General features: G+C 39.4%; 2 protein-coding genes and 1 non-coding gene across 8 annotated transcripts in view; all 3 read left to right on the forward strand.

Moving 5' to 3' along the window:
• Positions 1-15972, forward strand: part of LOC131316461 (uncharacterized) — a 74764-nt gene that overhangs the window by 37289 nt on the left and 21503 nt on the right. The gene's annotated exons all lie outside the window — the stretch shown is intronic.
• On the forward strand, positions 6088-15782 carry LOC131316462 (uncharacterized). Of its 5 annotated transcripts, none has more exons than XR_009197129.1 (5): positions 6088-7070; positions 12013-12090; positions 12747-12831; positions 12937-13100; positions 15714-15782. XR_009197129.1 is itself a non-coding variant. In XM_058345842.1 (4 exons), exons 1-4 carry the CDS (start codon positions 7001-7003, stop codon positions 13004-13006), a joined length of 303 nt encoding a protein of 100 aa, XP_058201825.1. In that variant the 5' UTR covers positions 6088-7000; the 3' UTR covers positions 13007-13376. The 5 variants fall into 5 exon arrangements, 2 of the variants coding, with proteins under 2 accessions (XP_058201825.1, XP_058201824.1); XR_009197130.1 differs by lacking the exon at positions 15714-15782 and adding an exon at positions 14673-14791; XR_009197128.1 differs by lacking the exon at positions 15714-15782 and adding an exon at positions 14629-14785.
• LOC131318227 (small nucleolar RNA snoR100) lies at positions 7167-7274 on the forward strand. Its single transcript, XR_009197562.1, has one exon. It is a non-coding gene; the product is annotated as a small nucleolar RNA snoR100 (small nucleolar RNA).

Below are 15972 nucleotides of genomic sequence, written 5' to 3' on the forward strand. Positions count from 1 at the left end.
GCTATTTCTAATAAGGAAATCTATTTGGCTGCCTTTCAATTGGGGCCCCTTAAAGCCCCTGGCTCTGATGGTTTTCCAGGTCTTTTCTTTCAAAAATATTGGGAGATTGTGGGAAAGGATATCTCTGAGGCGGTTATTTCTTTCTTCCAAACTGGGTTTCTTACAAAAGAACTCAACCATACCAATGTTACTTTAATCCCAAAAGTGAGAAACCCAGAATCCATGAGTCATCTCTGCCCTATCAGCCTTTTGTCGATTTGTGTATAAGATCATCTCTAAAATCCTGGCTAATCGGCTTCAGCCTTTCATCCATGGTTTAATATCAGAACAACAATCTGCTTTCATACCTGGCAACCAAATCTAGGATAACGTTATTGTTGTTCATGAAGTCTTCCACCATCTCAAGCACAAAAAAGTTGGTAACAGGGCCTCGGTGGCTATTAAACTCGACTTGAACAAAGCTTATGACCGCGTGTGCTGGGATTTCCTTTTTAAAGTGTTGGAAAAGTTGGGTTTTGACAAGGTGTGGATCAACTGGGTTAATCAGTGTGTGTGTACAGTTAAGTATTCTATTTGTTGCTGATGTGTTCTCAGTTCTAATTCAAAAAGCCATCAAAAACAAATCCCTAAGAGGTATCAGAATGAAAAGGAAATGCCCAGTGGTGTCCCACCTCTTGTTTGCAGATGATTTGATGGTTTTCTTGGAAGCTGAAGCCGCCTCCTACTCAAACTTCAAGCATTTGGCCTCATGCTTTAGTGAGGCCTTTGGTTTGTCGATCAATGTGCAAAAATCCAGCCTATGTTTCTCTGCAAATACCAGTCCAGCAGTAAAGGAGGAAATTAAGGAGATCCTTGGTATGGAGGAAATGGATCCCAAAGCCAAATATCTGGGCCTTCCAACTGATTGGGGAAGATCAAAGAAAAGAGCTATGGGCTTCATCAATGACAAAGTTATGGGGAAAATTCAAGGGTAGGGAGATAATCATTTAAACCATGCTAGCAAAGAAGTCCTCATCAAATCAGTAATTCAGAATATACTGATATATCCTTTTATGTGTTTCAAAGCTCCCACTTCCTTCTGCTCTAATCTGAATGCAATGGTTAGCAGATTTTGGTGGAAGAATTCTGAATCAAAAAGTGGAATCCATTGGGGTGCCTGGAGTAAACTAATTACTTCAAAAAGAGAGGGTGGTTTAAGCTTCAAAGACTTTGCTTCATTTAATAATGCTCTCCTTGCTAGACAATTCTGGAGAATCAGTGAGAACCCCAATGCTCTATGGGCTCAAGTTTTGAAAGGAAAATATTTCCCTGAGTCTTCGTGTTGGAATGCAAAGAAAGGAGCATCTCCATCTTGGGTATGGTGTAGTATGCTGGAAGGTAGGAGTTTGTTGGAGGAAGGCATTCTTTGGAGCGTTGGTAATGGAGAGTCTGTGCAGTTCTGGAATGATAAATGGGTCCATAACTATGCAGAGAGCAGAGTGGTTACCAATCCTCTTCCCAATTGTATTTGGACCAAAGTTGCTGATTTTACAAATGAAGAGAACCAGACTTGGGATTTGGGAAAGCTTATTACATGTGTCTTAGAAGAGGAAGTCGAAGCCATCTCCAAAATTCCTCTCAGCATCGTCAAAAAGGAGGATAAACTCATTTGGGGTCATAACAAGTCTAGGAAGTATACGGTTAAAGCTGGCTATTATCAAGCTGTCAAGCAGAACATCCTTTCTAAGCCTACTCAAGCGTCCACTTCTCACTCTCCTCCTAGATCTATGTGGACTAAGCTTTGGGCTGTCCCATCCTTGCCCAAAATCTGTCACTTCATGTGGAAAGTTGTCCATAATTGGATTGCATGTAAAGCTAACTTGTTCAACCGTAAATGTACCCCCTCACCCATCTGCCCCATATGTGATGTTGAGCCTGAGACCATTGAACACACCCTTTTTCGATGTCCTTGGACTAGAGCTGTATGGTTTGGTAATGGGAAATCTTTTTGGACTATGGATATGGTGATCACTTCAACTTCTAAGTGGATGGAAGACCTTTTCTGCGGAAATATGGCCAAAGAAACTACTATGGAAGATATGGCAGTCATTTTTCATCAGTGCTGGGCCATTTGGACGTCCAGGAATGCCTTCATCTTTTCGGGTAAACCTCTGAATCCGAAGGAAACAATTGAAGCTGCTTCGGTGGGTGTCCGTGATTACTTGCTTACGTTGTTTAAGGGTCCTAAGATTAGTACCTCACGACAGGTTAGGGAGAATAGATGGACCCCTCCCCCCTCCTGTGTTGTGAAATTCAATATTGATGGAGCTTTTAAATCCTCCCGTAGCTTGGCTGCCTTTGGCGTTATTGTGAGAGATAGTGGTGGAATAGCTCAATTCTGGCGTACAGGAAAAACAATGGCAACTTCGGCTATTAGCATTGAGGCTTGGGCTCTCAGAATAGCTTGCAGCGTAGCAATGGAACTGGACATTTCTGAAGCAATTTTTGAGTCGGACTGCTTGGAACTTATCAACTGTTTCAAAGACTCCAATTCTTCTGAACCATGGGAGATTAGAACTTTAGTAGATGACATCAAAGAGTGGGCGACCTCTAGGAATTGGTCCTTTGTTTGGTGTTGTAGAGAGAACAACAAAGTTGCGCATTGGCTAGCCGCAAATTGTCTTAGTAGGAATTGTATTTTCTCTTCAGGTTGTATTCCGCCCACTTTGCAATTCCTTCTCGATTCTGATGTAATGCGTTGACTTTGTCTTAAATGAAATTGACCTCTTCAAAAAAAAAAAAAAAACATTCAATGTAAATGGTGCAGAAAAGTATAACAATTAATCTATGATCACAAACACTTATACGCACAAACTCACTTTCATTGGGTGTGGACCATCGAAAGTATAGAGAACAATTCGAATGACTAGTCAATGGTTTGGATGTACTGTATTAATTAGGTTCTGATTCTGTAAGCTACTACAAGCATTGTTTTTTTAGTTATCAAAAGCATTTTTTAATGAGTCTTATAATTGTTGAATTTTAATTTTATAATTTGTTAATCACATTTCATTAGACTATTTGTCCAATAACATGTAGGAGTAGATTTTGTAGAGTAAAATAGTTTTGTTCTGCAGACTGCAAGTAACAAACGTAAATGGTAAACCGCTAATGAGAAGGCTCCAAATATTTTTCTCCCAAAGTATTGATAAGTTGGAGACAATTCAACTATTCGAGATAACCTAAAGAAATAGAAAATGAAAGACTATCCACTTTTATTATGCAATTTGAACACCCCCTTCTACTTTGCCATTTGACAAGAAAAAGAAAAAGAAATTAGGCCCCGTTCTCTTGAACTTAACTTCAATCTGAGAATTTTGTCTTTATTTGAATTTTTTTCATATTTGTTAGTTTTATGCCAAACTTTTGTGGGTTATTAATTCGTTTATATTTTCTTGCTAAAAAGTGGTTATTTATCAAAATACTTCGGTAAAAGTAAAAAAAAAAAAATACTTTTCCGATTCCTTTCATTGAAACGAATCAATAACTCACAAAAATTTGGCACAAAACTAACAAATGCGGCAAAAATTCAAATAAGGACAAAAATTCTCAAATTTAAGTTAAGTTCAAGAGAACGAGACCTTAATTTTGTTATATATGGAGTATGTCGGAGTCAATTACCAGGAGTACCATATTTTGGGAGTGTTTGGGAGCTAGCCCCTGCCCGTGGAACGAAATGAGTCCGAACTTAAATAAGTTGTCTGTTCTACTCGACAGCTCTAAGGCTGGGTTCCAGAAACAAAAAAAGAACTTATTTTTTGTTGAATAAGAAGGGTTGTTCCGGAAAATAAGAAGGATGGTAATTATTTTGGTAGAATTTATATAGGTACCAATGGGCGGCAGGAGGGAAATCGTACCGGCGGCAGCACTGGGCCATCTCCGGCCACCGGACGGCCGATCTGAGCCGTCCAAAAATTCTATAAAAAAAAAAACCAAGGGGGCTTACGCGAGAATCAACGGCATCCGAGGTGTGTAGGGTGCTTGATCCGAGGACCCCTTTTCTGTGTATATGAGGCCTTGGTTTTTTTTTTTATAGAATTTTTGGACGGCTCGGATCGGCCGTCCGATGGCCGGAGACGGCCCAGTGCTGCCGCCGGTACGATTTCCCTCCACCGGCGCCCATTATCATAGCAACAGTCTTTTTTTTTGTATAAGGCAACTTCAAGCTCAAAAATCATGTGTTTACGCAAATAATTTTCCTATCATTATGGATCTTGTTTGATAGATCTCATTGAGATCTTTAATACGGTACAAAAAAAAATTGATCATTTACATTATTTTTGAGTTTGAAAATGTAAAAGGAACTTTTTATTTGTGTTTTGTGGAATGACTCTTCTTATTTTTCAATGAGAAATGGAAAAATAAGTACTTATTTTTTAAGAAGATTTTCGAAACGGGGCCTAACTGTTAAATGTAATATACACATCAGAAAGTCTATTGACACAGACTTTTCATACACATATCATGCACAGATCATTATGTGGGGTCCATTATGAGTTTCACACAAATGATCCGAACTGCTCATTAAATGTAAAATATTTTTTCAAAGGTCTCCTCAAAAAATTAACTCAATCCGATACCTATAGGCTCTCGATCCAATCATTTAACTTTTCATTATTCTGAAATCTGAATGAAAAGTTAGATGATTGGATCGAGCTTCTATATGTATCGGATTGAGTTGAGTTTTTGTGTGGACACTCGAAAAAATATTTTACATTTAATGAACGGCTCGGATTGTTTATGTGGGACCTTTAGTGGGTCCCACATTGAAATCTGTGCACAGAAATCTGTGTGGATAGCACAGCTCTATACACATAGCATTAGTTACGGAGAATAATTTGAAACCGTTTACTCATTTGATCATTGAAGACAACGTTTAATTTTTACGCTGGGAAAGGAAGAAACTTTAGTATTACTCCTACTTTGCAAATGCGGGAGCATCTATGTTGTGCACCATCTCGACTGTCTGTTCGGTCATTTGATGGTCCGGATCTCATATCGGCTGTGTCGAAATGAGATTAAAACCGTCGGATGGCCGAACGGACAATCCAAATTGTGCAAAACACGTAGCACCCTGGGTTTTGAAAAAACCGACCCCTACACCGATCCTACGTGAAAAGGTGAGGGGTCCCCCTGCTACGTGCACAGACTGCTGTGCACAGCAGCCTTTTCCTCCCGCCCCGGGTCGCACAAAGATGATCGGAGCCGCTCATTTTGTTCAAAATATGTCGTTTAAGGTCTCTGTAAAAAATGAGCTTCGTTTGATATCGTTAGAGGCGTTAACAAAACACCCAAAATCACTTCAGAATTTAGCCTCTAACGATATCGATTTTGGGTGTTTTGTTAACGCCTCTAACGATATCGAACGAAGCTCATTTTTTACAGAGACCTTAAACGACATATTTTGAACAGAATGAGTGGCTCCGATCATCTTTGTGCGACCCGGGGCGGGAGGAAAAGGCTGCTGTGCACAGCTGCTGTGCACAGCAGTCTGTGCACGAATCATTTCTGCTTCAAAATCTCGCGAGAGAAATGAAAAAAAAAACCTATTTCAAGGGCCACTACCCCTGGAGCCCCACCGATTCGACCGAGAAACTTTTAGGTATACCGGGGATATCAAGCTCTATGGTATCCCCTGGTTCGTTTCTTATTTTTCGGCTATTTTTCGATCACGTTTGAATAATCGATTTTGTTCATTTTGTAGAGTTCGGCGAGAACTTTAATCATGCCAAAAATGTGTTCATCGGACTTTATTTGATACATGATCAACACACATGAAAATTGCAAAAAAACTAAAACTGGGTTTTGATTTAGTGTGTTTTTGGACTCAGTTTAGATTTTCTTCAATTTTCACGTGTGCCGATTATGTATCAAATAAAGTCCAATGAACACAATTTTTATCATGATTAAAGTTCTCGCCGAACTCTATAAAATGAACGAAATCGATTATCCAAACGTGATCGAAAAATGGCCAAAAAATAAGAAATGGACCGAAAAAAATACCATTGGGCTTGGCATCCCCGGTATACCTAAAAGTTTCTCCCGATCGACCAGCCTACCACGATCTCCTCTCTTCTCTCTCCTCCATCTCAGACACTGTCCTCTTGTCGCACCACCACCGACGAGCAACCCCAAATCTGCCCCTTCCACCACCGACGGGCAACCCCAAACCAGACCCTACCACCACCAACGCACCACCACCATTTCTTCTCTCTGACAAGTGCACGCATGAAAAAATTAGGGGTTTTTTTTTCTTCAGATTTCATAAAATTTGGTTTTTTTTTTTTTTTTAGTGGTTGTGAACCTGTTGAGTGAATAAATTGCTTTTGGGCGTCGATTACGTTGATTGAAAAAATGTCTTACACAGATCATTGGAAGTTTGCTATCAGCAGGTACCAAAAAACTTTGTCATCCCTCATCTTATCCTCAAATAGAGATACCCATTCCAAGTAGACCGATTAGGTGAAAATCTGGAGTTGGCTTAGATACATCTTGGGAAGTTTGCTCGTAATATCCGCATGTCTGCCCCTCAGCTGTGAAGTGATTCACAACCATATGCTTTCATAGAAGCTGAATTGAATGGTTCATGTAAATGCCTTTTTGATGACTGTCTTGTACGTAATTTTATGCAGCAGGTCTGATTCAAATTGTATAGGGCTGTGAGAAACCATTAACAAGAGTTGGATTGGTGGCTACAATTTATTCTTCACCAGTTACGTGATGTTTTATAGCTTATCACATTGATAGTCATATTTCTAAAGGATGAAGAGAAAGAAATTATGCATCCTTCTTATGAGTACATTAAGTTGATCATTACTTTGTGGTGAAATTAAGTCGCATAGTAATGAAAACGCAAGGCTGCAACTAACAAATGGTTACTTTGTTGAAAAGTAGAGCAGTTGGCGAAGAATAAACTGGTGTTGCTGAAGACCTTCTCAGGTCTCTTCCCGGACCCCTTCTAATGGAAAAGAACGCATTTGGTGTCTTTGATAAAGCCTCAGCTTCCATGGTGTTTCTGTCGCATACAAGTGGTAAGTAACTAACCTTCGAGTGTTTTACTAGCTAGTAGTGTTTTATAATTTCTAGTTTACTAATACATTTCTTTCATTGTTGTTCCTCTGGACTATCAATGAAGGAAGCATGGAAATGTGCACATAAATTGAATTGGGTCTCTAGGTCTGCCCTCTCTGATGCCATTCGATTTTGATTTGGGGGCATAGTTTCGCAACAAAACAGGTATCGGGGGGCCACTGTTTCAGTGGTATTTTGAGAGCAGCCACTTTGTGCATATTGCCAAAGGTTAGGTCTGTCTCCAATCCTCCTCCGCCCATACCCCCAATGATTGGAGACTACATGGGTTCTATTGTTGTTGTTGTTCAGTTTATCGAGAACTCATTATTTCGGAAGAAACTTACAATACTGGATTTTTAGTTAGTGAAGCAGGTCATATATTGACCTGCTCTTACTCTGTTTCGCAGTAATTAAATATTTGGGACGAATTTGGAGAGCGTCGTCTATATATTGCATGAGAATTACATGGACTTTTTTCATAAATCCTGAGATCCAATCTATTGAAGCGGTTGATGTAGCTGCTATTCTACATATGGATCTGGCTGTGCTAAAAGTAAAGTCTCTCCCCAAAGAATTAGAATCCAAATTTCTTCATTTCTCCAAAATCCCTCCCCAGAGGTAATGCCTATTTTTCCATTGGACACCAATATGTGGAATATGCATTTTGAATGGGGTTTGTTTCATCCCCGATTCGGTATCCCTCTCACTTTACGAGTGGTATTTTTGGAACTTTTTTTAACCCCGTACGTGGTAGATGGCTTATATGTCATGGAAGTTGGTATTAATAGTCGCTAGCGTTTTCGGGCGCTCTTTTTTTATCTCTGATTGGGGAGGTTACCGGTATAATCATACGAAGACTTGACTCTGGTACTGTTGTGGTGCTCGCGGTTTTCTGTCAAATGCTTCTCCATTATGCTTTGAATAAACCAGATTTTTTTCACAACAAAATCATAAAGTAAAATACATTTGATAGAGAAAGAATTTGGGAGAAGATATTTTGGATGAGAGTTAGGTTTGTTCAAAGCATAATGGAGAAGAATTTGACAGAAAACCGTAGGCACCACAATAGCACTAGAGTCAAGTTTGCGTATGATTATACCGGTAACCTCCCCGGTTGGAGATAACAAAGGAAAGCCCGAAAACGCGGGGCCACTGTTAATATCAGCATCCATGACATAGAGCCATCCAGCACGGGGTTTAAAAAAGCTTCAAAATCACCGCTCCTAGAGTAAGAGGGATACCAAATCGGGGATGAAACAAATCCCGTTCAAAACGCATATTCCACAGATTGGTGTTCAATGAAAAATAGGCATCACCTCTCTGGGGAGGGATTTTGGAAAAATGAAAGAACTTTGGATTCTAATTCTTTTGGGAGAGACTTTACCTTAAACACAGCTAGATCCATATGTGGAATAGCAGCTACAACCACAGTTTCAATAGGTTAGATCTCAAAATTTATGAAAGAAGCCTTCGTGTGATTCTAAAGCCATATAGACTGAAGTTCTCCAAATTCGTCCAAGATATTTAGTTGCTGCGAAACACAGCAAGAGTAGGTCAATGTGTTTGACCTGCTTCACTAACTAAAAATCTAGCGTTGTACGTTTCTTCTGAAATAACAAGTCCTTGATAAACTGAACAACAATGAAAGAAATGTATCAGTAAACTAGAAATTATAAAACAATACTAGCCAGTAAAACACTCAAAGGGTAGTTGCTTACCATGTGTATGCGACAGAAAACCACAGAGGTTGAGGCTTTATAAAAAAACATCAGTGTGTTCTTTACCATTAGGAGTCCGTCCAGAGACCCAAGAAGTTCTTCGGAGAGAAAGTAGAACTCAAATAACATTCCTAGGCCTTACAAGTTACATCTACTCTAATTCTGCTCCAATAACATTCCTAGGCCTTTCATTGGAGTTCTAACAATTTCTTCTTTTAGGTTTTACATCCCCTCTAATTTGCATGTCTTTCTTTTTCTCTCTTTGTCATTATTTCGAGATACGTAAACTATACTATAATATATTTAGGGAGAACACTCTCTTGGTGCTCCCTAAATCTGAAATTTTTTCAATGGTTACATCAGGCTTATAAACTAAATGAGTGTTGCTACAGGGACCGAATTGGGGGGACCGAATTCGGACCGACGGCCGCCGGCGGGCCGTCTCCGGCCACCAGACGGCCGATCCGAGCCGTCCAAAAATTCTAAAAAAAAAAACCGAGGGGCCCCACGCGGGAATCAACGTCATCCGAGGTGTGTAGGGTGCTTGATCGGAGCACTCCTTTTCGTGTGTATATGTACCGGTGGCCGGAGACGGCCCGCCGGCGGCCGTCGGTCCGAATTCGGTCCCCCAATTCGGTCCCTGTAGCATTTTTGTAAACTAAATACCGTTTAACTTTGTAATCTCAGTGCAAATATGCATTGGGTTTGAGAAAACACGACTAGTCTCCACCTTCAAAAGAGCATAGTGGCTCTATATTTTATCCACTTTGCATGACCGCACAGTTGCAGCTAGAGGTGGCACGGCACGGCCCGTTTAACTTCGTGCTAACCGTGCTTCGTGTCGTGCCATGCCGGCCCGTTTACTTTATTTACTTAAATCGTGTCGTGTTGTGCCGTGCCGTTTGTCAATCGTGCCGTGCCGGCCCGTTTACTTAAATCGTGTCGTGCTGTGCCGTGCCATTTGCCAATCGTGTCGTGCCGTGCCGGCCCGTTTTTGAAATTGTGTTGTGTCGTGCCGGCCAATTTTCTTAAATCGTGTCGTGTCGTGCCGTTTTCAATCGTGCCGGTCCGTTTTCTTAAATCGTGTCGTGTCGTGCCAGTCCGTGTTCTTAAATCATGTCGTGCCGTGCCGTTTTCAATCGTGTCAAGATGTGCCGGCCATTTACTTAATCGTGTCGTGTCGGATCGGGCCGGGCCGGGCCGTTTTAAGTCGTGTCGTTTTAGTCTGCCCTAACACGTGTGGGTTGACTTAAGGCATAACTAATCTTGCATCAGACATGTAACCATTGTATGCATTTGATTTTTTGACATATTGGAAACTCAGCAACATTGGGCAAGGATAGAGAGATCCTTGCATTCACTGCATCCTCATAAAAAACAAGGGATGGGTGTGTGTGTTTGAGAGAGAGAGAGAGAGAGAGAGAGAGAGCGAAGTTGCTTTTCAACTTCGGTTGCCCCTTCTTTTTCCTTTTTTTTCTTTGACCGTCCCCTCTTTTTCCTCGTTTTTCTAGCTTCCTACTTAATAAATCTTAGACTACTTTTTGGTTAGTATACAAGCGAGTTTGGTAAATAGCTCAATCAATCTGCAGTTGCGCTTTCAATTCTTATTGTCGCACATTTGAATAGTTTGAGGTGTTTTCTTAAAAAAGCTTTTACCATTTTACGCTCTTACTAGTACACGAGAATTATGTTAGGCAAAAGGTCTACACTCGGTCTCAGAATATCATAATCACTCTGTAACTTGCAGAAGAGAAAAAGGAGAGGACAATTCACAATGAAAGGAGAAAAATAACAATGGACTCTGCATTTTCATATACCATGGCACGCCAAAAAAAATTTAACAATTAAAAAAATAACATATTAAAACCCCTAATTAAAAAGAAATTCTTGGTCTTAATGAAGTAAAATTTAACAATTAAAAAAATAACATATTACAAATAGTCCTATTGTCCTAGTCCAGGCTGTCCAGCTAACCCTTATTTATATGTTTTTTTCCCCTTATTTCTACTATGTATTTTTTTCCTTTTTTGTTTGACACTTTTTTTTTAATTTCTTGTTAGATTTGGGGTAAATAATATATGACTTTTGCACGTTTCCTTTCATATTAAATTACTCTTGCACCATAAATATTTTGATAAGTTTTTTTAATTTTACTTGTTATCTTGTATTGTAATGTTAAATTTGCAAACCAAAGGTCCAAAGCCTATTTAATTTTACTAACAAAAATAAAACAAATATTTTTACCGAATAAAATTTGATAGTTTTTTAAAAGTGAAAAAATAATTTTTTAAAAACATGATTTTTTAATAAATTGTTTTTTTTTAAAAATTAAATATCTTAGTTGTTTACCTTTTAAAAAAGGTAAACAAATATTTTTTACCGAATAGAAATTGTTTAATTTTTTTAAAATTTAAAATAAAAAAAGCCATTTGGGTTATTTAATTTTTTTTCCCGTGCCTCGTGCCGTGCTCTTTCGTGCCCATGTCGTGCCCGTGCCTGTGCCTTGCTAGAACCGTGCCGTGCCGTTCCTGTCCACTTTTCGTGCCCGTGTCGTTCCCGTGTTGTGCCGCCTACTTCCGTGCCCGTGCCGTGCCCCGGGCCCACTACAATCGTGCTGTGTCGTGCCGTGCCAGGCCAATACCGTGCCTGTGATGTGCCGTGCTACCCCGTGCCCGTGTCGTGCCGTGCCGGCACGGCCCATTTGACACCTCTAGTTGCAGCCCCAAAATTTTCGATCTCTGAAATTCTAGTTCCTCGATGGGAAATGTTTTGTTGTGTGCGTGGTCGATTGTGGTCCTCATGGTTTTGATTGAAAGTTTTCGGTCTGTGTCTATTGATTATTGTATCTCTCCCATCTCTTTGTTTATGTTGCATAGCTGTATATGTGTTTGTCTATGTGAGCTGTGTATATTTGGGTTCTTCAAGGATGGGACCAAGTCATCCACGTTACTTGCAGCCACGAGAATTAGGAAGGGAGGCAAGTCTCTGTACGATACCTGAATTTCATTCAAAGTACACGTCCGTATATATGCTTTTGTTTCAAATGTATATGGGTATGGAACTGAAAGTGCACGGCAACGTGGAATACAAATTTGTTCTGCCAGAAAATTGAAAAGATCATACGAGCCTACTTGTTCTCGTTTTCTGTAGTTCACTAATCTTTTGAATTGTACTTCATGGTCAGGGGCTGGTCCAGGTCTCATGAATGCTGCTACCAATGGTGCTCTACAAGTAGAAAAGCCAGTTGGCAGATTTAAGATAGGTAAAGAAGCTGAGGAGTGGACGGCTACAAATTTTCATCCACACCTACCTTTGGAAAACTAAAAGAAACAATAAATTTAGCCTCTCCGTTTCCTTTTCTTCTTAGATTTTCCTTCACATTTCGTTTCCCGTCATTGTTTTGGTTTATTTTGTGTAGGTTTGTTCTTCTTTCTCTGTCTAATGTGAATACTAACAAGAGATAGAGAGGTAAGAAATGGAATGAGATTTCTGAAGCAAATGTGTGAAGTTTTATCACCAGTGGTGAAGGAAGCATTCTTAATAGAGATATGGAGAATGAAATCTTCTTTTCGGTGGAAAATTTTCAAGAATTCAAGAAGGAAATCCTGGGAAGGAAGACTTTTGTACAATAACTACCATTCCACAAATTGTTGATCTCAACATGCACTTTGATTGCCCCATTTAGTAAAACTGCAAAGATAAGGTTCTTTCCTGCAAACAAGCATGGCTCATTGGATGCTTGCATTTAGACTTAGTAGCTCAGACAAAAATGTTGTACTATACAGAGATAGCCTTGTATTTATATGGAAATCCCTATTTGTGCTCAGGTCCCTATTAATCCTTTTTAAAGGGCTAATGAGATGATGCAAATACATAGTAACTCAGCAGTCCAACATTCAACTCGGAACAATTTTTCAGGGATGGGGATACCCTCGATGATCACAAGGAGTTTTGATGGAAAGCAAGTAGCCATTGAGGGATCATGGGATGACTGGAGGACAAGGTTTGACATTTGCTTTAAGTTTTTCTTTTCTCTTTCACTCTCTGTCTGAATTCTATTCTTGATTCAAGGCTGTATTGATATCAACAAGTGACTTCTTTCTACCAGAGATTTCCTACAAAAATCAGGCAAGGACTTCACGATTAATGAAGGTGCTCCCATCAGGTGTTCACCATAATCAGTTTATCGTTGATGGACAATGGAGGTACTCTCCGGAGTTGCCACATGAGCGTGATGAGTTGGGGAATATCTTTCATGTTCTCGATCTACAGGTAAATTCTTACTTTTGAACTATTTTTCTTTTCATAAAGAGGATCTTGTTCTTTACCTCTCTGTTTTGAGTGTTTTCTTGTTGGCAAAAGGGGATTTGTTTGTTTCGGAACTTGTTCAGTAGTAGAGTACCCGATATATTGAATTCATCTAAGCCTTGTACTTACCTTGTTGGAAAAGGGTGACTTGTATGCTTGATGATTTTTGTGATGTAATAGGCACCTTGGAAATTTTGGTTCCTGTTTTGGAATGGATAACTCTTGGTAGTTTCCTATTAATTGGCCATTTCAGTAAATATTTTGTGGAAACAGTTCTCAAAATCATTTCACAATACTAATCTTCCAGAAAAACAGAAACAATTACTGAAACATATCAAGCAGGCCCTGAACAAATTACCCGTGGAAAAGGATGTTCTGATGCTTTGCCATATGCATTTCCATTGTGGTTTTGACTTGTCATTGCTGACTTGATATCCTATTCATCAAACATGTTCCCCCTGTTTATTAAACATTTCTGGCTTCTGAAATCATCTTCCTAAGCATCCCCAATTTCGTGTAAAAACAAGGGCGACAAATCTAATTCTATTATTGGAAGAGGATTTCGTTGTTGTAGTTATTGAAATTACTATCACTGTGTTTGGTTCACAGTTTGAGTAAATTTTTTTAGTTTAAATGTAAAAACATGTGATTGGATGCCTCATCTCAAAGATGAGTGAGTCCCCCTCAGAAGGAAAAAAGAGTTTGTGCATCTCTCTCTCCTTTTGTGCAAAGCTTCCAAAGGAAACGAAACGACTCAGGAAAAAGAAAGGGAAAAGGAAAAAGCCATATCCGTTCCTCGCTCCAATCTAACCTATCTGACCTGTGATTTGCTTCTTGCCGCTGACCTCAAGTTTGTTCGAAACCAGATATGGAGGACATTCAAAACCAGATCTGGATCGTTGAATCTCTGTCTGTTTGTCATCTTCTCCAACTCAACGAATCTCTCATTTATTCAATATCTCGAAACCCAGAAGATTGTTGCTGGAGTGGAATTGTTAATTTAGATTGTGGAATTTGAAATTGTATAGTGCACAGTGCAAGTGAAAGATTTGCTGATTTCTTATTTGGTATAGTGCACAGTGCAAGTGAAATCGTAAATTATTTCGGATTTCGGTTGTTGTTGGTATCAATTATGAAGTCAGGACCAAGTCTTCTCAATCGGTTCAAGGATTCACAAAAAATAAATATAGAAAGATCCTGATTTTTAAGTGTGAAAGTTCCGGGCCTTTGCCAACACTCTAAAATGGGTTTTGATCACTGTGAAAAAAGATGGTCTCCCTTCCCTTTGGAAGCTTTGCACAGAGAGAGAGAGAGAGGAGTAGTACTCTAAGGTGAGGGCCTTGGCCCGAGAACAAGAAACAAATGAGTTGGGTGGATAGGTCCCATGTGGGATATGGTGTCATATTTAAGGGTGTTTTTATAATTATCTGAAATAAAAGTTGAACTAAACAAAGTGTATATTTTTTACATATACACATACTTTGGTTTGAAGGTGAATTTGATTATGATTAATTATTCCTTGGATGGGACGACAAGATATCAACTGCTATCAATCAGGAGAGGTGTCAATTGCACTTGTTCTCTAAGGTTTGAAAGAGGGCTGCAAAATCAATTGGTTGAGAGGGCGAGTTCTCTTGGGATTTTTTTCATGCCTTACAGGTATACATATACCGACCAGATCTGGGCATGTCATTGCTGGATTCGTACTGTGTGAAAAGTCTGTGTCCAGATATAAGTTTAGTTGTATGTACACATTACTCTCTTTTTTTTTAGAGACCACTTTGTAAAAAGTCTGTGTCCAGATTTAAGTACAGTTGTCTGTACACATTATTACTCTCTTTTCTTTTCTTTTCTTTGGCGACCACTTTGTGATTTATCGAAAAACCTATGGCCACCGACTGGGTGGGTACCAATCTTGCACCGATAGCCACGCGAGGCTCACTACAGGTCTTGCACATAAAATCTAAGCCGTTTAATAATTTTAAAAAAAAGGGCAAATTATAGTTACCCCCCTCTAACTATGCCTCACGTACACTTACCCCCCTCCAACTTTTTTTTTTGGCACTTAACCCCCTCAAACTAACGGAAATTCAAACGGTCATAACTTTTTCGTCCAAAGTCGAAAATATGCAAATTATATATCGATTTCGAGATCTTGAAGTCAGCTTTCTAATGACACCAAAATCACATCACGATTCAAAGCACACAGAAAGTTATGATCAAAAGAGTAAGGGCTGGTAGACAGAAAGACCGTTTTGATCATAATTTTCTGTATGCTTTGAATCGTGATGTGATTTTGGTGTCATTAGAAAGCTGACTTCAAGACCTCGAAATCGATATATAATTTGCATATTTTTGATTTTGGATGAAGAAGTTATGACCGTTTGAATTTCTGTTAGTTTAAGGGGGTTAAGTGCCAAAAAAAAGTTAGAGGGGGGTAAGTGTACGCAAGGTATAGTTAGAGGGGGGTAACTATAATTTGCCCAAAAAAAAACTCAATGAGTTTGTGAAAAATCAACTCAATTTAATATGTATAGGTGCTCGATCCAATCTTCTAATTTTTTATTCAGATTTTAGGTTGAGCGGCTCAGATTTTTGTGCAGGACCTGTAGTGGGCCCCGCGTGGCCGTTGGTGCAAGATCGGTAATTTTATTTTGTTCACAAGCGGGTGAACGTTACTCTCTTTCCTATTGGTTGAAATTGTACGGATCTCATCACAAAGTGATGTTATGCTTATCAAAAAGTGTATTGTAAATGTGAGACTTATACCATTTCCATCAATAAAAAAGAGGATAACGTTGGGTGAACAAAATTGCACTTGTCGGTGGCTATAGCA

This window comes from Rhododendron vialii, chromosome 2a (genome assembly GCF_030253575.1).
Source record: "Rhododendron vialii isolate Sample 1 chromosome 2a, ASM3025357v1".
Taxonomy (NCBI): Eukaryota; Viridiplantae; Streptophyta; class Magnoliopsida; order Ericales; family Ericaceae; genus Rhododendron; species Rhododendron vialii.